General features: G+C 42.8%; 1 protein-coding gene across 1 annotated transcript in view; it reads left to right on the top strand.

Annotated features, from left to right (window-relative positions):
• Positions 1-21,428, top strand: part of LOC149287667 (uncharacterized) — a 29,003-nt gene extending 7,575 nt beyond the window's left edge. Inside the window, exons 2-5 of the mRNA XM_089492541.1 lie at positions 12,132-12,300; positions 13,139-13,259; positions 17,034-17,264; positions 21,412-21,428. Coding sequence (XP_089348667.1) covers positions 12,132-12,300; positions 13,139-13,259; positions 17,034-17,264; positions 21,412-21,428 — 538 coding nt within the window. The remainder of the gene's footprint in view (positions 1-12,131; positions 12,301-13,138; positions 13,260-17,033; positions 17,265-21,411) is intronic.
• The last annotated feature ends 2,094 nt before the right edge of the window (positions 21,429-23,522 follow it).

The following is a 23,522-nucleotide window of genomic DNA, read 5'->3' as shown; positions in this document are numbered from 1 at the left end:
CAGGAAATAAACTTTAAATTCTGTTAGCAAGAAAAAAGCTACTGCCTTTGAGATCCAGTTTGTCTAGAATCTTTTCAATATAATACATAATATAATTTAGGCCATGCCTGGGATATTGATGATGGATTAGGATACTGACTATCCCAACACATACAGTACATTTAACCACCAAAGAATTATGGTGCATTTAGACATTTCTTGCCACATTTCTGGGGCAAACGTCATTTTTAATAACGCTTCTGGGGAGCACTCTGGGCTTGAGGGCCACTGGGCCCACCCCATATTTAGATCCAGAGATGTTCTTCCATAGCCCCAAACATTTCATAGATGGGAAAAGCAAGACACATGTGGACAAGCAACCCAGAAGGCAGTAAAGATGGCCAAAGTTGTTTCTGAAGAAGAACACATAAGCTAGGAAGGGCAAAGCAGTTTGCTTTTGCTTCAGCCTCCTGGGAAGGGCCATATCCTGTCTCCTTCTTTCCTCTCCTCTCCCCACTTTTGAGTTGATGGGGTGCAGACTCCATTGCACTCAGGAACTGAAGTGAGCTGAGAAGGGGGAAGTGGGAGGAGGAGAGAGCAACCAGGACATTTTTAAAAGCCCCTGAAATAATGAGGTGTCAGAGGATTAACCAGGACTTTCTCTGCCAAACTCCGAAAGTATTTTATTTGCTTCCTTTCATAAATTGGCCCAGCAGTGACACAGATGAAGCTATTAGGATAGTGACTCACCAAAGAGCTGTTGTACTTCGACAGCCTCTTTCTCTTCGAGCACAACTCCCTCCGCTTGGCCTCTGTGTCAGCCATCAGGTGGTGAAGGGGTCCTGGTGGCCCTGCACTTGGTCAATTCCAGAAAGAGAGGCCCAAAGCCGTGTCCAAGGAGGCCGAGATGAAGTTCCTGAGAGAAGGGACCAGGATTAGGATTGGCTTGGCAAGAAACACTGCAGCACCCAAAGACACAAAGAACATCATCCTTCTGGTGACATACGCAGGTGACATATGCCTCCTTTGGGCCAATGCAGAGGGGGGCATCCCCTTCCTCCCTCTGCATCAAATAAAGCCCCCTGGACCTAGCGTAGATTCACTGCAGCTCCCCTACACAAGAGATACTCCATTCCTTCTTGGAGTGGTGGGGGATCAGGGGATGGGGAATTGGAGAGGGCCATGGTTATGTCCCCGTAGCTAGATGTGAAATGGTTGCATCATTTGTTGAAACCTCCTGACCTCCCTAGTGACTCTCAGAGGAAGATGCCTTCAATTTTGCTTCTCACTACATAAACACAGCTGCATGCTTCTTCAATACCTCACACCCAACACTCTCACTAGGCATGGAATGGCCATGTGGGATTGCTTCCACAATTCTATGGTAGGACCTGTGTCAGTGAATGGCCAGTTTTAGCCTGATCCCACTTGTAGCAACACTGGAGAATAGAGGCCCAATGTTTGTGAAAAATAATAATAAGGCTTGTATTAAAACTGTCCTCCCCATTTCTGATCCCTTTTAAAACCCATGTTCCCCAGAAGGAGCAGAGCTGTGTAATAAGAAAACTCTCTCAGAAAAGAGACACAAATGGCACACAAAGGGACACACTTCCTTCCTTTTGGCCCAAAGAGCCTGGCCTCCTTCTGACTCTGGAGCCTCAGGAGAGGAAAAGAGGCCTCTGTTCAATTGAGACCTCAGAGAAGGTTCCGTAACATTATTCCCCACAGTCACAAGCAGCACAAAATGTCCACCAGAACACAAAATGTCCGCCACAACACAAAATGGCCACCAGAACACAAAATGGCCGCCACAACACAAAATGGCCGCCACAACACAAAATGGCTGCCACAACACAAAATGGCTGCCACAACACAAAATTGCCACTAGAACACAAAATGGCTGCCAGAACACAAAATGGCAGCTGAAACACAAAATGGCTGCTTCCGCCTAAGCACTTGGCAGTTAACATTTGAGGCCTTCAGGGGAGAGAGAGAGACTGAGGGGAAGAGTGGAAGGAGGTCCTGGAGGGAGGGGGCCTTGGGAGATATAGGGCCTTCCTGAGATATTCAGTGTTCGCTTCCTAACAAAGGGGTTTCTGGCCTCATAAAGGATTTGGGGCAAAGTGGGTCTGAAAGGCAGTAGTAGCCTTGTCTCTTTCCAATGGGACTTAAAGTGTATTTCCTGGACAGGATCTCCCAGCATCCACATGGCCAGAAAGAAAAGGGGGCCCTGCCCTGCAGTAAGGTCCCTCCAATCCCTCTGAACTGAGGACTACAACTCCCATGTCTTCTTTCTTTCTTTCTTTCTTTCTTTCTTTCTTTCTTTCTTTCTTTCTACCTAGCTGCCTTGTGTTGGTGGTGTTACTGCTCTTGTTGTCGTTGTGTGCCTCCAAGTTGTTTCTAACGTATGGCAACCCTAAGGAAAGCCTGTTGCAGGGTTTTCTTGGCAAGATTTGTTCAGAAGTGGTTTTGCAAGTGCCTCCCTCTGAGGCTGAGAGAGTGTGACCTGCCTAAGGTCACTCAGTGAGTTTCCATGGCCAAAAGGGCATTTGAACCCTGGGCTCCAGGGTCACAGTCCAATGCTCCAGCCACTAATCCACACTGTCTCTTTTTTCAGGCTTTGTTGTTTTTTGTGGAGTGGCCCGAATTCATTGCCGACTTCTGGGGAGCCTCTCCTGGGGTTTTCTTGGCAAGAGTTGTTCAAAGGAGATTTGCCATTGCCTTCCCTGAGGCTGAGAGAGTGTGGCTTCTTGCCCAAGGGACCCAGATGGTTTCATGGAGGAGTGGGGCACTAGACTCTGGCCTCCAGAGTTGAAACCCAACACTCAAACCACTGCACCACAATGGCTCCCATTCCCATGTACAACTTGTGAAATAATTGCAGACTTATTTCTGTTCTTCATGTGTGTCTTCAAGTCATTTCTAACTTATGGTGACCCTAAGGCAACCTTATCATGGGGTTTCCTTGGTATGTTTCTTCAGAGAGGGGTCTCCAATGCCATTGAGGCTGAGAGAGTGTGACTTGCCAAGGGTCACCTAAGTCCAAAACACACTGCAGCAATAATCCAATCTGAGATTGCTTTAACTGCCCTGGGTCAGTGCTAAGGAATTTTGGGAAATGTAGTTTTGTGAGACATTGATCCTTCTCTGTCAGAGGGCTCTGGTGCTACAATAAGTCCCTCCCTCCCAACACTTTCACATTTCCCCCCAAAACCAGCACAAAACTGGCAGATGAAAAGTGGTTTTAAAGCAGCATTTAAATCTACCATATTTGTTATTAAAACACTAAATGTCCCAAATTCTATTATCAGTTTTGTAGCTATTATTACAGAAAGACTCAGAGTGCAAACTCCTCAAGTACCTTTATTTTCTGGAGTGAGATGGGCTTTTCCAACGGACTCACTGTGATGATCTCCGGTGGTCCAAGCAGCCAAACTGCGGCCCTGTAATAATAATAATAATAATAATAATAATAATAATAATAATAATAATAGATTTATAACCTCTCTTCAGCCAAAAGGCTATCAGAGTGGATTACAAATTGTTAATTAGACATTTAGACATTATGGCTCTTAGCCCAGCAAACCCTTAACTTCCTTAAATCATGCTGCCATCATCCAGTGAATTATAAAAGGGTTTCCCTTAATCTACACTGGGACCAGTTAAGGAATCTTATTTCTACTTCTTTACTGATCTTTCCAAGCATCAACTGATCCAAGACACGTGTAAAAGGAGCAATGAGTAGTAGATACTCCAAGGAGATATTTACTATAAATAACAAAATATAACTGAAATATAAGTCCTACAAGATATTAAGAATCTTGCAGGAACAATATTTGTAAGTATATAATATTCAATTCAAAAAAGCTATTAAAAGAATAAAGAGACCCAAGTGTCCAATTCTGAGACTAACTTCCAAGATCCGCTCTTTAACTCTCTCTCTCTCGGTCTCCAACCGACACAATTCCCCCAACTGTCTCTTGGTCTCTCAGGCCTTATATCTCCTTCTCACGGAAGCTTCCAGAAGAACCTTTATCTTGCTCTCTGATTGGTCAAGAGAGCCTTCTGTAGCAGTGATGTCACTCTGCATTTGCATAAACCTCACTTTTCTGCCTGAAGAAGACCTTGATAAACAGTTAGCATTATTATTTATAGACTTCGAGAAAGCTTTTGATAGGGTCAGCTGGAAATTTTTAAAAGAAGTTTGTAAAAAAACTGAATTGGGGAATAATTTTATGGGATGGATAGAGCAAATATATCAGAAACAGACGGCAGCCTTGATTATAAATGGGCAAAGATCAAAATCCATTAGAATCCATAAGGGAACAAGGCAGGGATGTCCCCTCTCTCCTCTTTTGTTTATTTTGATTTTAGAAATTCTTAATGAAGAGGTTCGATATAATAAATTAATTAGAGGTATTAGGTTAAAAGGGATGGAGATGAAACTCCGTGCGTATGCAGATGATTTGGCTCTGTCATTGTCAAATCCCTTGGAAGATATCTTTGAGGTAAAACAAATTTTGAACCGATTCGGAAATGCTTCTGGACTTGTGGTGAACCGGGAAAAAACAGCCATGTTGACAATGAACTTAGATGATGAGGCGAAAGAAACTCTTCAAATAAGTTCTGGCTTTAAAATAGCTAATAAAGTTAAATATTTGGGAATCTGGCTATCCCCTAAAAATACAGAATTATATAAAAATAATTATTGTAGAGTTTGGCTGGGGGTTAAAAATGATCTCAGTCGGTGGAATAGGATCGGTCTGTCTTGGATGGGTAAAGTAGCCACGCTTAAAATGATGATTCTCCCCAAACTTCTTTTTTTGTTTCAAACAATCCCAATTTTAGTTAATGATTCACCTTTCGTTCAGTGGAACAGGGATATTAGCAAATTTTTGTGGGGCAGCAAAAAACCTAGGGTGCGTTTGAAGATTATGCAAGACAAGGTTTGTCATGGAGGATTGGGCTTACCGAACCTCAAACTTTACTTTTATGCTTGCTGTTTTGAATGGCTCGTAGATTGGTTCAATTTGGAAGATAGATATACTTTAAATTTAGAGATGGCCGGGAACGTATTTGGTGTCCATGCATATTTATTTTATGATAAAGCCAAAGCAAATAAGAATTTTAAGCAGCATTTTGTAAGAAAGACCTTATTAAGAATTTGGACTAAGTATAAACGGATAATTTACCCAAAACTTCCCTATTGGGTTTCAATTACTGAAGCATTTCATAGAAATGAGGTAATGGCTTTAGACCATTGGATCACTTACAAAGATATTTCGTTCTATGATAAAAGGAATAATATGATTTCGCTCAAAACACTTGAGGACTTAAAGAAAGAGGGGTTTTTTTTGAATTGGTTTTCCTATCGCCAGGTGAGGGAAAGGTTTACATTGGATCTAAAAAATGTAGGGATAGAATTGATACCTAATGATTTTGACAAGATTATCTTTGGTAAAAAGAGAAAAAGAATATCAAAACTTTATAGATATTTACTGAGATTAGAGATGCATGATGAATTGGTGAAAGCGTCAATGATAAAATGGGCTCAGGATTTGGGGGAAGAATTACCGCTAGAACAATGGGAGAAAAACTGGAACACGCGTATAAGATATACTGTATGTGTGGCATTACGAGAAAACTATTATAAGATGCAAAATAGGTGGCATTTGACTCCCTTAAAACTTGCAAAAATTTATAAAAATCAGAGTCCAGCTTGTTGGAAATGTGGTAAAAATCCAGGATCTTTCATTCACTTATGGTGGTTTTGTGAGCACGCTAAAAAATTTTTGGATACAGATTCATCAAAAGATACAAATGATATTGCATTATAAATTTCCATTAGATCCTAAAACTTTTTTTATTAAATATGATTACGGACAGTGCACTTGAAAATAAATATGGGAAATTAATGTTTTATATGATTTCAGCCGCCAGAGTGGTTTACGCTTCGCATTGGAAAGGGGCTGGAAGGCCGACTTCAAATGAGTGGATCATGAAACTATTGGAGTATATGGAACTAGATAAGCTGACTTGTCATGTGAAAAATTGAGATTGGGGAAAGACAAAATTAGTTTGGCATCCCTTAGTTTCTTTTATGAAATCAGAAAATATATCTCCCGGTTTTATTTGGTAATAAAAAGTAGTTAAATAATTTTTCCTTTCTCTATTTCTGTAAACCTATTCTGGGGGAGCAACATTGGCATTCAGAACAAGTAAATAAGTTGATTAGGTTCACAATATGTGAACTTTGAGTTGATGACTTTCTATTCAGGCCTGGAGTTGATGTATATTGTAATAAATAGATATTAAGGTCCTTATATTAGGTCAATCAGGTACCGACTTTCCTCTAGGAAGTACGATGTGAATTAAGCTTGTTAATATTCACTTTATAGCATGTTATAGATATATATTATGTATAAGTATACTTAAAACTATGTTCTTGGTATATTTTAATCTGAATTGTATTGTAATATTGTATTGTATTGTTGTTGACATTTTTCTTAAAAATTGAATAAAGATTATTAAAAAAAAAAAAAAGCTATTAAAACCATAAATAAACCCAAGCGTCCAATTCTGAGACTAACTTCCAAGATCCGCTCTTTAACTCTCTCTCTCTTGATCTCCAACAGACACAATTCCCCCAACTGTCTCTTGGTCTCTCAGGCCTTATATCTCCTTCTCACGGAAGCTTCCAGAAGAACCTTCATCTTGCTCTCTGATTGGTCAAGAGAGCCTTCTGTAGCAGTGATGTCATTCTGCATTTGCATAAACCTCTCTTTACTGCCTGAAGAAGACCTCCATTGACTGGAGCCCAGTCATTACACTTTCCCAAGGCAAGGCTTGCACCTATTTCCCAATGTTGCTCTTGGGGTCTGCCTCCCAGTTGTTTCCAGGTCTTATGGTGACCTTATGGGAGTCTCTGAAGGGGTTTTCTTGGCAGGTTTCTTCAGAGTGGGTTTCTCATGGCCATCCTCTGAGGCTGAGAGAGTGTGACTTGCCCAAGGCTTTAGTTCTTTTGGAAGCCTTTTTGCTTTATCTTCTAGAAGGCAGCTGAAGTGTTGCTTCTTGCTCTGAAGAAGGAGAGGAACCTTCTGGCATCCAAAAGGCTAACATTATCTGGAGTTATGTCTGAAAATATGTATAAATAGGATTGCAATTCCTGTTCATTTATTAAAAGGTTTATAGTGCACCCCATATCCTAGATTCTCATAGCTTTGTCTCTTAATAGCAGTTAACTGTAAAAAGTTTGTTAAACAGATGTAATATTTTATAATATAATCTCAAAATCTGTATAGATGGCTTGATTTAACCATAAAATTTGTAAATGAGGAGGTATGGCCGTATTTTATCATACCATGAAACTAATCTAGTTTGGGAATAAAGTCTAATGAAGTTACCCCAATCAGTTGCATCTGATTAATTTGTATTCCTTAATTAAATTAGTTTGCTGAGGCACCAGAGCTCTCTGGCAGAGAAGGCTCAATGTCTCAGGACACTACAGTTCCCAGAATTCCATAGCACTGAACCAGGACAGTTAAAGTGGGGTTAAACCAGATTATCTCCTCAGTGTGGATGCAATTTAAGAGAAGGCAACTGTTACGAAGGGAAGGAGAGATGTAGATGAAATAGATGAGGAGAATGACAGGGGGATAGATGTAGATGTGGCTGAAATGGATGGGGGCTCTGAATTTGGCTGCCAGGGATGGGGAAATGGAAGGGAGGAAGAAAGGTGCAGCTGTCATTCAAGTGAGGCTAGCATTCAGGTGAAAGTGGAACCAGGCTCCTTTCTTCACCCCGGAAGTGCAAAGGTTCAGGATGCATTCAGACCCCCACTGAGCATGCGCAAGGGTCCCAGTTAAAATCGTTGAATCTGAATGGTATGCACCGTGTGGTGATACAATTTGCACTCGCTCCGCTTTGCCTGAATCCGCATCATGTGACTTGCCTTGGATTCAATTCCCATCTATTCGGAAGAGTAATGGAAGGGCACTTTGTAGTTTACCTCTTGCTTGGACAGGGGATATGATTGTGGTTTTGAACTAATATGTCTTGAATGTGGTGCTCTATTACACAATATCATAGAGTTGTTTGTGAGGTGTATTAAAACTATCTTCCCCATTTCTGATCCCTTTTAAAACCCATGTTCCCCAGAGGAAGCAGAGCTGTGTAAGAAAACCCTCTCAGAAAAGAGACACAAAAGACACACTTCCTCCCTTTTGGCCCAAGGAGCCTGGCCTCCTTCTCTCTCTGGAGCCTCAGGAGAGAAAGAGAAGCCAATGGTCAGTTCAACTGAGGCCTTAGAGAAGGTTCTGGAACATTATTCCCCACAGTCACAAGCAGCACACAAAATGGCTGCCAGAAGGCAAAATGTGAGTCTGGGGCAGGGGGCGGGGTCTTCCAGCTGCTCTGCCCCCATTGGCCAGCTTCAAGAAGAGGCGGAGCTTCAGCATCTATATTTAGCTCTCGGTGGGGAAGAGTGAGTGAGGAGAGAGCAGCAGCGTTTTAGAGGGAGAAAGAGACAGACAGACAGACAGACATTAAGGGAGGAAGGAAGGAGAGAGGGGGGGAGTGGAGTGAAGCGACAGCAGAGAGACAAGGCCTGGAACCACTAGGCTTCACTGCTGCCCTGAGGTCTGGCTGGGCCTGGCTCGGGTCTACTGCTGCTGCTGCTTTTCTTTGGCCATTGCCATTAAGGAGGGAGGAAGGAGGCCCAGCAGCCCTTCTAGGCAAGGCCCAGTCTCTCTGAAGGTGGGAGAGTGGGGCTCCCCAAAAGGGATTTCAATTATTTTAATGGTTGCTCTCATGCTGTAGCAAAGATGATGATGATGATGATGATGATGATGATGATGATGATGATGATGATATCAGGCCTGGGGGGGGGATGGAGCTGCCGCCAGACCTTAATCATCATTAATGCCACTGTCGCTAGGCCTTCTTGCTCTGAAGCACTGTAATGGCCATGGCTCAGTGTCATGGAACTCTGGGACTGTTCTTTTTGTTTGGCATTTTAGGTATTGTTAAGGTTTGGAAATCCTGTTTGGGATCCCTTCCGACTTTGGGGCCCTTTCACCCTCCATTTTGGGGTCCCTGGAGGCCTCAAACTGCCAAATGCCAAGCACTGAGGCAGAGGCAGCCATTTTGTGTTCTGGCGGCCATTTTGTGCTGCTTGTGACTGTGGGAATAATGTTCCAGAACCTTCTCTGAGCCTCAGTTGAACAGAGGCTTCTCTTTCTCTCCTGAGGCTCCAGAGTCAGAAGGAGGCCAGGCTCCTTGGGCCAAAAGGAAGGAAGTGTGTCTCTTTGTGTGTCTTTTCTGAGAGGGTTTCCTTATTTCAGAGCTCTTCTCCTTCTGGGGAACATGGGTTTTAAAAGGGATCAGAAATGGGGAGGATAGTTTTAATACAAGCCTTATTCTTCTTCTTCACAAACATCAGTCTTTGGCTTCTAAGAGAAGGCTTGTTCCCCAAAAAAGGCCAAAAGGAGCTCCTTTGGGAGTTTTTAAATGTCTCCCCAGTTTCCTTATTAATAGATTTTCAGGCAAGAAGGAAGACCAGACCATCTCATTTTATCAAGAATGAAACAAACAAGCAAACATATAAACAAACAAACAAGGATAAGGGACTGTTTGGGGACTTTTTGTGTTCTCACAGCCATCGGGTGCGATCAGGAAAAACTTTCTTTAGGATCAGAAATCCTGTTTGGGGCCCTTCCGACTTTGAGGCCCTTTCATCCTCCATTTTGGGTTCCCTGAAGGCGTCAAACTGCCAACTGCCAAGCACTGAGGCAGAGGCAGCCATTTTGTGTTCTGGTGGCCATTTTGTGCTGCTTGTGACTTTGGGGAATAATGTTCTGGGGACCCAGGGCCAGTGGGGAGGCTGGGCTTTGGGGGCTGGGAGAGAGAGTTGGGACAGAGACCCTCCCTTTGGGCCCTAGCTGGTGGGGTCCCACCGGTCCTTGCCTCCCCCTTTGGTAAAGGGGACCCCCTCAGCCCCCTGGACTCACTCCTGCCACTCATTCCTAGAATGGCTGGGACTCAGAGGAGTTTGCTAGGCATTGTCACCTTCTGCCCTCCATGGCCATTGGCACTGACCTTTCCCCATTGCCTTCCCTCCCTCAGCCCTTGGACCTCCTCCTCCTTCGCACTCAGAGCAACCCTTCTCTACGGCTGAGGAGACGGCCTCTGACCCAGGGAAGCTCCGGCCTTAAAGGACTGCAGGAGAAGCCTTTCTGGGGCTGCAGGAATCAGGGTCTTTGTACTGAAGGTAGGCCTTTATTCCTGGACCTGAAAGAGGACCTTTGTTGAAATGTTTCAGTCCAGGATTGTGTGGAAGGGTTGCAGCTGAGAGACTGAGCCCATGCTTTGCAGGCATAAAGCCCCAAATTCGCTCTCTAACAGCATTGTCTTCCCAGAAGGTGGAAGGGAGATTTCCAGACCTCAGACACACAGTGCGCAAGTGAGTCCTTTTTATGGGAACTGTGTGTGTATGTGTTGTTTACTAGAACTTTGTGAAATATTAGTTTCACTGGGTTTATAAGATGAATTTATATACGTCTTCATTTACCCCAAATGAGCATAATCCAGGGTGCAATATTCAAGTCATAAAGCTATACATTTATATATATTTGTTATATCAAGTGCAACATATTCAGCAGTGTGCATCTTTTTTAAAAATATTCAAGGAAAAATGAAGAAATTGTGATTTTAACAATAGATCCATTCAGAAACAATGCACACAAATGTATATGCCTCAATTTCTATGTGGCTTTAGCAAGAAGAGGGAGGAGGTTCATACTTCATGCTCCTGCTATGACTGACATAGGAAACACAGCAGTTAAGCTTAGAAAAATAGTCTCATCTGCAAAAATGAAATAATTATTTTGGCCAGTGTCTAAATGGGAAGGAGGCCATGATGATGGGAGGACATGGATTAGATCTGTAAAGTAATTCATGTCTCATCCAGCCCTAGAGCTAGAGCTTCTCCACCTGGGACATAAAGCAGGCCCTCCCCTCCTCCTCTGTGTGAAAGAGAAGTCAAATTCTCATCAGTCATGATGACATAGCATGAAAAATTTGCATTCCTGCATTTAAAAATCTGAGGAGTCCTGAATCCTGTTGGTTAACCCTAGAGAGCAGACCCACTGAACCCATAAGTGACTGGTGAGTTAACATATAGATAAATCCAAATGATTCAGTGATTCTACTCTGATCAGGACTAGGCACAAGATAGAGGCTAGGATTTAGGTCTGCATGTGGCTGGAACAGGATATTCCCAAGACAAGATGGACAGGCAACAGTGTGGAAAATGGGCACTCTCCACATGGGCAAAGACACTATCAGAATTGTGACTTCTCTGCATGCAGAAGGCTGCCATGGGAATTGGGTGCTCCCTTTTCATCAGCTCAATCCTGGGAGAAGGGCTGGATCCCATGGAAGGGGAATAACCTGAGAAGAGAGAGCTCCTTTCCTGCCCTTCCTGACGAGGGGCCTCCCTGGGGAAGGGCCATTTGTAGACCCATTCCACCCAGAGCAACACTGGAACATAGAGAGTTCTGCTGGTTTGGCCACTGGGAGAATGAGGAACCACCAGGCCAGACAGCCTGACCCAGCACAACCCTCTATGCTCCAGTGTTGCTCCGAGTGGAATCAGACTACAACTGGCCATTCAGTGACCCAGGTCCTACCATACAGTTGTGGAAGGCATCCCGCATGGCCATTCCATGCCTGGTGAGAGTGTTGGTGTGAGGTATTAGAGAAGCATCCAGCTGTGTTTCTGTAGTCAGAAGCAAAATGAAGAAATCTTCCTCTGAGGGCATTGTGGACCTCTGCAGGTTTCAGCAGATAATGCACTCATTTCACATCCAGCTATGAGGACATAGTTAGGACCCTTTCCAATTCCCCATCCCCTGATCCCCAGCTACTCTCACAAGGCGTGGAGTAAGTGTTGTGTAGGGGAGCTGCAGTGAGTCTGTGCTAGGTCCAGGTGGGTTTGTTTGGTGCAGAGGGAGGAAGGGGATGCTCACCTCTACATCGGCCAAAAGGAGGCATATGTTACCTGCGTATGTCATCAGCAGGATGCTGTTCTCTGTGTCTTTGACTGCTGCAGGGTTTCTTGCTAAACCAAGCCTTACCCTGGTCTCTTTTCTCAGGAACTTCATCGCAATCCCCTTGTACACAGTGTTGGGACATTGTTTGCTGGAAGTGACCAAAGTGCAGGGCCACCAGGATCCCCCTGCCCACCTGATGGCCAACACAAAGGCCAAGCAGACGGAGCTGGGCTCCAACAGAAAGAGGCTGCCGAGGGTTAACAGCTCTTTGGTAAGTTGCCATCCTGACTATTCGTTTTATCTGTGTCTGGGCTGGATCATGAAAGCAAGCGAAGAAGATACTGTCCCAGTTTGGCAGAGAGAGTCCTGGTTAATCCTCTGTCTCCTCATTTTTTCAGGGGCTTAGGAAATGTCCTATTTCACTCTCCTCCTCCCATTTCCTCCTTTCTCCTCAGGTCAGTTCAGTTGTTGCAAAGTGCATTCCAGGTTCAAAAGAGTCTACAGCCCATCAATGCAAAAGAGGGGAGAGGGGAGGAGAGAAGGGGGCAGGGTCTTGCCCTTGCCAGGAATCTGAGCTAAAAGCAAAATGCTGTACCCTTTCTCGCTTGTGTGATCTTTATCATTAACAACTTTAGCCATCTTGACCCACTTCTGGTGTTGCTTGTCCACATGTGTGTTGCTTTCCCCATCTGTGAAATGCTGGATGATGTGGAAGAATATCTCTGGGCTTAAATTGAGGGTGGGCCCAGTGGCCCTGAAGCCCAGAGTACTCCCCAGAATTGTTTTTTAAAAATGAAATTTGCCTCTGAAATTAGGTGAAATATGGCTAAATGAAAACTAATATACATTATTGGAATAGCCAGTATGTTAATCAATCAATAATATTCCAGAAATGGCTGAAATTATATTGTTTATCATATTGTATATTATATTGAAAGGATTCGAGACAAACTGGATGTCAATGGCTGTAGCTTTTTGCTTTCTTGCAGAATTTAAAGTTTATTTCCTGGACTGAATTCTGAAGTGATGAAATAATATTTGCGATGCACCATGTGCTTTCCTCCCCTTTTGCTTAGTTACTCTCTGGATAAGGCTATTTTCTATTGCAGGTGACCTTTGCAGATGTGGCTGTATATTTCACTGAGGAGGAATGGAAACTGTTAACGAAGAAACAGAGACTGATGTACAGTTATGTGATGATGGAGAATTATGGAAATGTAGCCTCTGTGGGTAAGGAACCTGAATCCATTTCACTTCCTTTGAAGACCGAGGGCCCTTTCGTAATTCACTGTCAGAGTGCTATGATTCCACTTTAGAATTATAAAATCAAAGAGTTGAAATAGACCACAAGGACCATCCGGTTCAATCTTCTGCCATGCAGGAATAGACATTCAAAGCACCCCCAAGAGGTGGCTATCCAGCCTCTGTTTAAAGACCTCCAAAGAAAGAGACTCCACCAAACTCTGAGGGCGTATATTCCACTTTTGAAGAGCTCTTACTATCAGGAAGTTCCTCCTAAGGTTTAAGTGGAATCTCTTGTCCCTGTGGCTTGCATCCATTGTTCCATGTCCATTAATTTGAAATTAATAATAATAATAATAATAATAATAATAAACCATAATGCGATGCCACCATGCTCTGATGGAGTATATTCCACTGTTGAATAGCTCTTATTGTCAGGAAGTTCCTCCTAATATTTTGGTGGAACCTTTTTTCCTGTGGCTTGTGTGATCGAGTTTGGATTTATATAAATTTTGGGTACCAAGCGATCAAAAATCATGACCCCTGACTGACCCCATCACAGCCGCCATTATCCCAAAAGCGAGCTGACCACGTAGCCAGACAAGCCTAGCAGGCCATGGCTAAAGCAGAAAGGTAGATTTAAACCTTTAAAACCAGTTCTGGGAGTTGCCATTGTCGCAGGCAACCTGAATGAGGACAAAGGAAGTTTGCCTCACCTATTGATGGTAGTAAGTACCCAGCCATCTACATAGTAGTCTTCTCCCAAAGAAGTGGCAGACCCTTTTGTGTATCCATTGTTTAACTTTACTCTTAGTCAATAGATAGCCATGAAGACTTTTGTTCTGCAGGTAGCTATAGCCTGAGGATACGTTTCGCAGTATAAATAAGACCCAGATTCCAGCCCTCCTTTGGGCTTTGTGAGCTACAGTTCCAAACCTCAACTCTGTTGAGCAATCGCTCCGGAGCTCTTTTGGGCACTGTGCCCTGCTGAAATCACTTGGGCAAGCCAAAGCCCACTGTCTCTTTCGGGCCTCTTGTTAGCTTAGCCCGCTGGAACTTAGCTCCTAGCCATCGCGGTTGCCGCTTGCTTTCTGTTCCACACTGCTGTGTTCACTTACCAACATCCCTCACATCTGTCGCTTGGAGAAGACTCCTAAGGTAAATATTTCAACGGTGCCTCTATCCTTTCTCCTTTACCCCCAACTCTTCCCCTCCCTTGCTTTAGCATTGAATGTGCGTGTGCATGTGTGATCCCTTTTTGGTTGTGTGGCTTTAATAAAAGTTTATATTTTATTTGCAACTCATTGACATTGCAGTCTCTGTTTCTTGGGGTTGGACTATATGACCTCTGGTATACACATAGGGACCCAATCCGCTGCGTGCGTTGTTAGGACATGCCTCTTGTAAATTTGAGCTAATTAAATTCCCCTGATTCGACCCTTCCTAACACTTGCATCCATTGTTCTGTGTCCTTTTTTCTAGACCAGCAGAAAACAAGCTTGCTTCATACTCAGTATCTTTTCAAATACTTGAACAGGGCTGTCATATCCACTCTTAACCTTCTCTTCTCCAAGCTAAACATACCCAGCTCCCTAAGTCATTCCTCAGAGAGCATGGTTTCCAGACCATGCACCATTTTGGTTTCCTTCCTCTGGACATGCTCCAGTTTCTCAACATCTGTTTGAACTGTGGTGCCCAGAACTGGACACAGAATCATTGCAAGTGAGCCCTGACCAAAGCAGAATAGAGTGGAACTATTACTTCCCTTGATCTTGACACTATACAGTACTCCTATTGATACAGCCTAGGATCACATTGGCCTTTTTAGCTGCTGCATCACACTGTTGACACATGTTCAACTTGTGCTCTACTACCATTCCTAGTTCCCTTTCACATGTAATTTAATTGTCATAACAACTTCCTGTGGAATCTTGGAATTTCTAGTTTTAGTGAGGCACTATTGTTCTCCACTTTGTAAGGATTCTCAATATCCAATCCTAAACTGCCAATTCTGGAATTTTGTGGGAAGGAGCCATGGAGATTAATGCTTTTTGCCCCTAAATGGTCCTCAGCCCTTTCCTGAGCAAGTTTCCTGGCTTTTGTGGCCCCTCTTCCAGCCTTTTGAGGCTCTGGAGAGGCTTCGTGGGAAAAGGGCCTCCCTTGGCCCTGCAATGGATCAGAGAGGGCCCAAGAGTGGCAAAATGGCCTCCACAAAGGGATGCTGTGGGATATTGAGGGGCAAAACATTATACCATATTTATAGGCAACACAATTTGGGGCTTCCCCTGAGATCCCCTGGGGTCCAAAGTGACCACCCCACTTCCCAACAGTAGTTCATCCCTGTCTTAGAGATGCCTTAAGGTTGTTTTAAGGCTCATCCCTCACACTTGACCCTCACTAATATCAGAAACCAGGTCCCAGACTCCTTGTTCTGCCTTTCCTAATGCATTAGTTGTATAATGATTGTCTTGCCTTTCTCAAGAAATGAGCCTCAAAGTGTCCCTTTTGTGCATCACACTCTGTGGATGTGTGTCTGTGATAGAGAGATGGAGGCAATGTGAAAAACAGAAAGGCAGGGAAGAGATGCTGAAGGTCAAATGGTAAAGCAGTGCAGATGGGCAAGAGGCAGGGTTGGAGAGCGGAGGGAGAAAAGGAAGGGGACCAGGCCTCTGGGATCCAGGAGGGGAAGGCAGGAGCAAAGCCAGGATCGCCTAGCTTGAAAAACACACAAAGCATCACAAGAAGTAATTGGTATTGTAGCAATAAGGGTAAACATCAATCCATAAAATGAAATCCTAAACCTGGCAGGTAAAAATTGTCCCAAATAACTTTGAGAAATATAGACTTAAAATAGTAGCTTTGGCACGGTTGCTTAGAAAGTTGTATCCTAATCGAGTATCTCCCAAGCTGAGTTATATAACATTTCAAGCAGATTACAAGCTGCACATGGCGTGTTTATAGTGTTTATAGTGGCAACCCACTCATTAACTTCAAACTTCTAAAATGATTCATATAAAACAGAACAGTCAAATGGATATAGTGCAGAAAACACCGTATACAATCCTATTAATTCCAAAATGGAAGTTGTATAAAAATGTAATAGCCTGACTCTGGGTCATAATTATTTCAAGATATTACATGGGTGTTTCTACGTCTGTTCCAAAAAAAAATCTGCTACAAATAATCGCAGATGCACAATATCTGGCAACTTTAACAGTTACCTGCTCCTAATAATACATTTATTTCAAGCTCTCCTCTCTGACTTCCATCAACTTCACCATCCCTTGTACACACAACTCTAATCCACACCAATCCACATGTGAGCTGTATACTGTATTGGTTGTGAGTCATCTCCTGGTGCCACACAGCATGAAGGGACCTCTGCAGTTAGCTTCCATCATGCCTTGGTCTCTGACTCAGGACTTTATGGCAGTCTCACAGGATATAATGCCACTTGCCAATCAAACTATTTCTCCACATGTTTAATAGAATATTTTTGCAACATTCCTTTTTCTGACTATCTGCTTCCAGTGATTCCCTTAAGTCCCCCTCCAATCTCTTCTTTGTTAACTCCTATAAATAAGGATACAATTGTTCCATGGATTTAGGGGCATAAGTAGTACGGTCATGCTTGGGTTACTAACAGAAACTCTCTTAATTTAATCTCTAATAAGGAGGGGTTAATGAGGGCTAAATCATGGGTAACACCCTCCTCCCTTAACGCTGATTTTCAGTCTTATCTGTCACTGTGCTTCTTTACAGAAAAATATTTGAGTCATGAGAGAATCCACACAGGAAAGAAGTCACATAAATGCCAGCATTGTGGGAGACATTTTGCTTACAAGTCAATCCTTGTCATGCATCGAAGGGTCCATAGAGAAGAGAAGCCATACAAATGCCAGCATTGTGGGAAATGTTTTTATATGAAGTCAGTCCTAGTGAGACATCAAAGAGTCCACACAGGAGAGAAGCCATACAAATGCCAGCATTGTGGTAAATGTTTTTCTATGAAGTCAGTCCTAGTGACGCATCAGAGAGTCCACACAGGAGAGAAGCCATACAAATGCCAGCATTGTGGGAAAGGTTTTTCTCAGAAGTCAGACCTAGTGGTACATCAAAGAGTCCACACTGGAGAGAAGCCATACAAATGCCAGCATTGTGGGAAATGTTTTTCTATGAAGTCAGTCCTAGTGACGCATCAGAGAGTCCACACAGGAGAGAAGCCATACAAATGCCAGCATTGTGGTAAATGTTTTTCTTCAAAGTCAATCCTCGTGACACATCAGAGAGTCCACATGGGAGAGAAGCCATTCAAATGCCAGCATTGTGAGAAATGTTTTACTTCGAAGTCACACCAAGTGAGACATCAAAGAATCCACACTGGACAGAAGCTATAAAAATGCCAGCAGTGAACTAACATTATTTTTGTCAATAAGGAATACAAAAAATATATTTGCAATCCTGCTGTGCTAAGAAAAGGCCCTTGTGATTTTGTTTTTCTGTCCATATGTCTGTTTATGTTTTAAAATTGTATTTTGTTAGATTTAGGTTTTAATTGCTAATAGGATAGATAATTGTTTCGGGTTGTAACTTTGGCTCGGGATTGTGGTTCGTGGTATAAGTTAGCTAAATGGGGGGCTGGGATTCGTTGCAGTTGGTTAGAATAGTTTTGGGAATGATAGCGTTTGGAATTTGTGGGATGTTGGCTGAAGAAAGCGGAGGCTGATATTAACAGGAAGGTGGCTAGTTTCTGGGAATGGCAAAGGGGGACTTGTTACCTGTGGGGCATAGACTGTGGGAATTGAAGGTGGGGGCTAGGTTTTAAGAGGGTGGAGTTTTAGGTTTGGGGGTTTTAATGTATTGTTTGGATTGGAGTGGGCAGTTCTGACGTAAACGCTGAATTTCTGACTATGTGTTCTCAATAAAATTCTTTGTTGTTTCAACAGACTGGACTCATTGGTGTACAGAAGTTCTGCATTTGCACAAAATTTACCCTTTCTTCTCTCCTCAGCCATCATCTCCATTCCCAGCTATAAGAACAGCAGAGGCAAACACACATACATTTATATATATGTATATATGTGTGTGTGTGTGTGTGTTTGTGTTTATTATATCTACATACATACAGTATACATAGACTATATTTCCAATGCAGAGCCTTCCTTTCTTGCCTTTCCTGGGCTCCATTGTGGCCTCTTTGAAGTGTCCTCAAAATAAGGAAGGAAGGGGAGGTTGCTGAACCCCCGGCACACTCCTTCCCTTCCCTCAAAGGCCGCCAGTGGAATAAACAGCAGGAGCAGTAAAGCCCTGGTGATCCCTGCGCATGATCAGAAGGGGTCTTTGGATGTATGTGCGCATGCACAGTCTCAGCCCTAAAGCCATTGCTGCCCTCACACTCTGTTCTGAGGGAAGGAAGGATGGAAATGGGGGGAAACCGTTGTTTGTTCAGAGGAATGGCTGGAATGTCTTCGGGGGGAGGGGGACTTGGGGATTATAAGAAGAAGGAATCCCCTCTTCTCCCCCCAACCAAAACGCAGGGGGCCTGCCATGTCTCCTCTCCCTCTTTCCTTTCCTGCCCCCTCCTCGGGGGATTCCTTGGGGCCCTGGTACTTGGGGGTTATCATGAGAAGAGAGGACAGGGGGGACCATTGGAGACAGTCATGACCATGGAGGGGGGTCCAAAGATAAAAAGGGCTTTGAGGAGCCCCCTCCATCCTGGAAAGTGGGGCAGAGGAGAGTCCCTCCCTTCTGATGCCTCATTTGGAGAAGATTTTTGTGCCAAATAAAGAGCACCACACAGCATAGGCTTCAATGGCATTGGAAACAACATTATTTTTTGGGGGGGGGAGTTTTCTCTGGGGTCTTGGGGGGAGGAGGGGGGAATCTGGGACCTGACTCAGGCACTCCCCCCCCCCCCCCCAGAACCCATTATTAGAGCCTTCCACAGCTCACTGTGATGCTTTAAATGACCATTTTGCAAATAAAATCTCTCAGATAAGAGCCAACTTGGATGCTGACATTATTGCTGATGCTATAGGTGAGGTGTCCAGTGACTCTGTGAATGGGATCATCCTGGATCAATTTAAATCTGTGAGTACTGAAGACATGGACAAGCTCCTTGGAAGTGTGAAGAAGACAACTTGCCCTCTCAACCCTTGCCCTTCATGGCTAGTCATCCAAGGAAGAGATGCACTTAGGACTCACCTGAGATATATCATAGATGCATCTCTGAGGGAGGGCTATTTTCCATCTTCCATAAATGAAGCGGTGGTACAGCCGCTTCTGAAAAAGCCCTCCCTAAATCCCTTGGACATGAACAAATACAGACCGGTCTCCCATCTTCCATTTCTAAACAAGGTGATTGAGAAAGCTGTTGCTCTTTAACTCCACGTGGTCTTGGATGAAACAGATTATCTAGACCCATTTCAAATTGGTTTCAGGATGGGATACGGAGTCGAGACTGTTATGGTCGCCTTAGTAGATTATCTCCGCTTGAGTATGAACAGGTGAAGTGCAACCCTGCTGGTGCCTTTGGATCTCTCAGGGTCCTTCGATACCATCAACCATGGCATCTTTCTTGAACGTCTGAAGGAATTGGGGACGAGGAGGCAATGCATTGCAGTGGTTCTGGTCCTATCTCTTGGGCAGATTCTAAATGGAGATTCTTGGGGATAGTTGGTCCTCTAAGAGGGAGCTTAAATCTGATGTTCCTTAGGACACATAAACATGAAGCTGCTGGGAGAGATCATCTGGAGACATGGCATGGGGTGTTATCAGTATACTGAGGAATCCCAGATATATCTCTCCATGTCCCGGACTTCAGCGTCAACTAAGAAAGGCATCTCCCCTCTGAATGAATGTCTTGAAGAATTAATGGGCTGGGTGAGAATAAAACAGAATGAAGCTGAATCCAGATAAGACAGAGCTGCGTAATGCTGGAGATCCTAATCCAGGTATGGAGGTTTGACACGTGTGATCCACCTGTATAAGGGGTCACACTTTCCCTAAAGGACTATGTTAGTAGTTTGGGGGATGCTCCTGGATCCATCACTCCAGATGTCAGCTCAGATACATGTGACGGCGAGGAGTGCCTATTATCTCCTTCAGTTGATATGCTAACTGCACCCAGTCCTGGAAGCTGAAGACCTAAACACTATAGTTCTGATCTTAATTTTATTTCATTATATTTATCAATTATTTCTATTAACTGATTTTCTGAATATATATCTGCTCACCATTTTCCTCAAATAATTTTTCAAAATATGTAGTGAAAGTATTTTTAATTTTCCCTTGTTCCATTATGATTGTGTTATATTGTTTAATTTAAGTTATCATTTTCTTTTCTCTCTCATTCTTTAATCTATTATCATCCGTCAGCTTATTTTATTAGCATTCTCAAATTGATTTTGCTTTGATCTTCTTAAATTTATAGCTATTTCCTCTGTCATTTTTTTCTCTAATTGTTCTTTCAATAGTTTTATTTCATTCATTATTTTTTTATCCCCTTTTGTTTGTTGTAGTTTTTGTTCTCTAATTTTAAATTCATTCCTAATTTTTTCCTCTTTCTGCTTTTCTCATTTTTTATTTCCATTGTTCTTTGTATAAATAGTCCCCTTACAAATGCCTTACTAGTATCCCATACAACCTTCATTTTTACCTCCTTTCCACTGTTTTCTTTAAAAACCATCTTTAACTCTCTCTTTACCTTATTTACAAATTCTTCGTCATCTAGGATATCCTCTTTCATTCTCCATCCTATATTTTTGTCCCAATTTATATTTAATTCCAGCTCTATCATATTATGATCCGACATCGTCCTTGGCCAAATTTCCATTTTTTTCTCTTTAGTAACCAGTTGCTTCGTCACGAAAAACATATCCAACCTTGAGAAGGATTTATGTGCATCTGAATAGAAGGTATACCCTCCTTTGTTCCCATTACAATGTGACCAAACATCTAACAAATTAAATTCCTCTTTTAAAACAAAAAACCTCTTGGTAATTTTCCTTGTGTTTTCTTAATTACTTTTTTCTGGGATTTCCTGTCCCAAATTGGATTTCGAACTCCATTGAAATCTCCTGTCAAGATTAATTTGTCATTATCAACTTCTCTCTTAACCTCCGCCAAATTTCTATAATAGGTTTCCATCTTCTCTAATGGCCCATAAACATTAATCAGTACATATTTAACATTATCTATCAAAATCTCCACACACAAGAATCTACCGTCTTTATCTTTCTTCTTTATATCTCCATCTTTTATTTTTGTTTCCTGTAAACACAATCAATCAAAATTATTCTTCCCTAGATACTGCATTACATGCTTTCTCCTTCTCTCTTGGCTTATTCCTTTTACATTCCACGAAACTATTTTAAGCCCCATTTTCCTTTTAGAGAGGTTCTTATGTCTTTTATGTAGACTTTCCTATCTCTCCTGAGTAACCCTCTTCTGAGCTTTTGTTTCCCAAATTGCCAGTATTTACCTCCTTAATCCCTAGATTATCTCTCCTTCCTTGCCCTTTTCTCTGGGTCTTTTCTTCTCTTTGTCTATTTACACTTTCTCCTTCCTTCTTGTCCCTTTCTTTATTTCTTTCTTCTTGCTCTCTGTTATCTCTGCTTAATCTCTCATAAAAGGCTTTTCCTTGTTCTATTGTACTTATCCTATATCTCCTCTGATGGTAATGAAAGATCACTCTTTCTATCTTATCCCATCTGTACAGTATCTCATTCTTACTGCAAAAGAATATTGTTAGGAATTTATATTCCTGTCTCTTTCTAATTATTTGCAATGGTAAATCCTTATAAATTTCCACTATTCTATCTTCCACAATCATTTTTTTCTCATAATTTCGTTGCAATATTTGCTCTCTCATCCTTGAGCTTGTAAAACATACCGTAATGTCTGTCCAATTTCCATTCCTTTGCTATCTTTGAGCTAAGTCTAAATATCTTATCAATCTGTGCCTCCATCAAATCCTCCTCAATATCCACATATTTTGCCAGCATAGGTATAATTTTGTCATATATTTGTCTTGTTCTTTAATTTCCCTAATTTTAATTGCCCTTTCCCTATATCTGACCTCCTGCAGAAGATTATTCTGTTGTTCCCTTAATTGAGCCTTTTCCAATTCTTCTGTTTTTTTCCAGACTTTCCGTTCTTTCTAATACTTCCTCCACCTCCACTTTCACTCCTGATATCTCTTTAGCTAAGCTGTCTATATTTCCCCCTAATCCATCTAAAGGAAAGGAGATTAAATGATGGTCAGAAAGTGGAAAGTCAGGTGCCAGGTAGTCAGAAATGGCGCAGTTTGCAGCAAGAACCAGGTCAAGACAGTGACCAAGAGAATGAGTTGAAGAGTTGGAGTGTGGTTGGAGGCCAAAAGAAGCCAGGAGAGAGTTAAAGCGAGATGTTGTCGGGTTATTGGAATCATCAACGTGGATATTAAAGTCACCTAGGATCAAAGTGGGGACTGAATCTGAAAGAAAGAATGTCAGCCATGATTCGAAGTCTGAGAGGAACTAGGTGGCAGAACCAGGAGGGCGATAGATAACTGCAACACGGAGCTGTAGAGGAGAAAAGAGTCTAATAGGATGAAACTCAAAAGAAGAGGAATGATAGCTGGTGGGGAAGACAGAACTTGAAACTGTTAGATAGCAAGATACCAACCCCTCCTCTTCAACCCTCAGGGCAGCTGGAGTGGGTGAAGGAGAGACCACCAAAAGAAAGGGCAGCGGAGGTTGTAGTATCATGGGCTGGGAGCCAGGTTTCTGTGAGAACGAGGAGGTTAAAGGATTTAGAGAGAAAAAGGTCATGAATTGCTGTTGCTTTAGGGGCAGCAGAGCGGCAGTTCCAGAGGGAACAGAGGAAGGGAAGCAGGGAGACAGGGAGAGGCCGAATGGGGATCAGGTTAGGAGAAATGTGGGGAGCCATGGGAAAGATAGGATTCACTGCCCAGTGATTAACGGGGGAAGGTGTGACACAACAGCAAGGATGACCCTAGCAAAAACAGCAAGGATGACCCTAGCAAAAACAGCAAGGATGACCCTAGCAAAAGAATGGAGACAAAGGAAAGTTCTTGAAGTAGAGGAAGGCTGTTAGGACTATTTGATGCATTGGAAGCAGATAAACTCACAAGGATCTTACAGAAACAAAACAAAACTAAAATGTATAGATTGATAGAAGACTGGGATAAAGTGCTGGACTATATCAAAAAAGAAAGGAAGACTGAAGGGCATAAAACGGATAAAAAGA

The sequence above is a fragment of the Sceloporus occidentalis genome, unplaced genomic scaffold, assembly GCF_023333645.1.
Source record: "Sceloporus occidentalis isolate IW3139 unplaced genomic scaffold, rSceOcc1.0.p SCAF_57, whole genome shotgun sequence".
NCBI lineage: Eukaryota > Metazoa > Chordata > Lepidosauria > Squamata > Phrynosomatidae > Sceloporus > Sceloporus occidentalis.
Note: the sequence above shows the minus strand (reverse complement) of the source record. Positions and strands in the feature narration are given on the sequence as shown.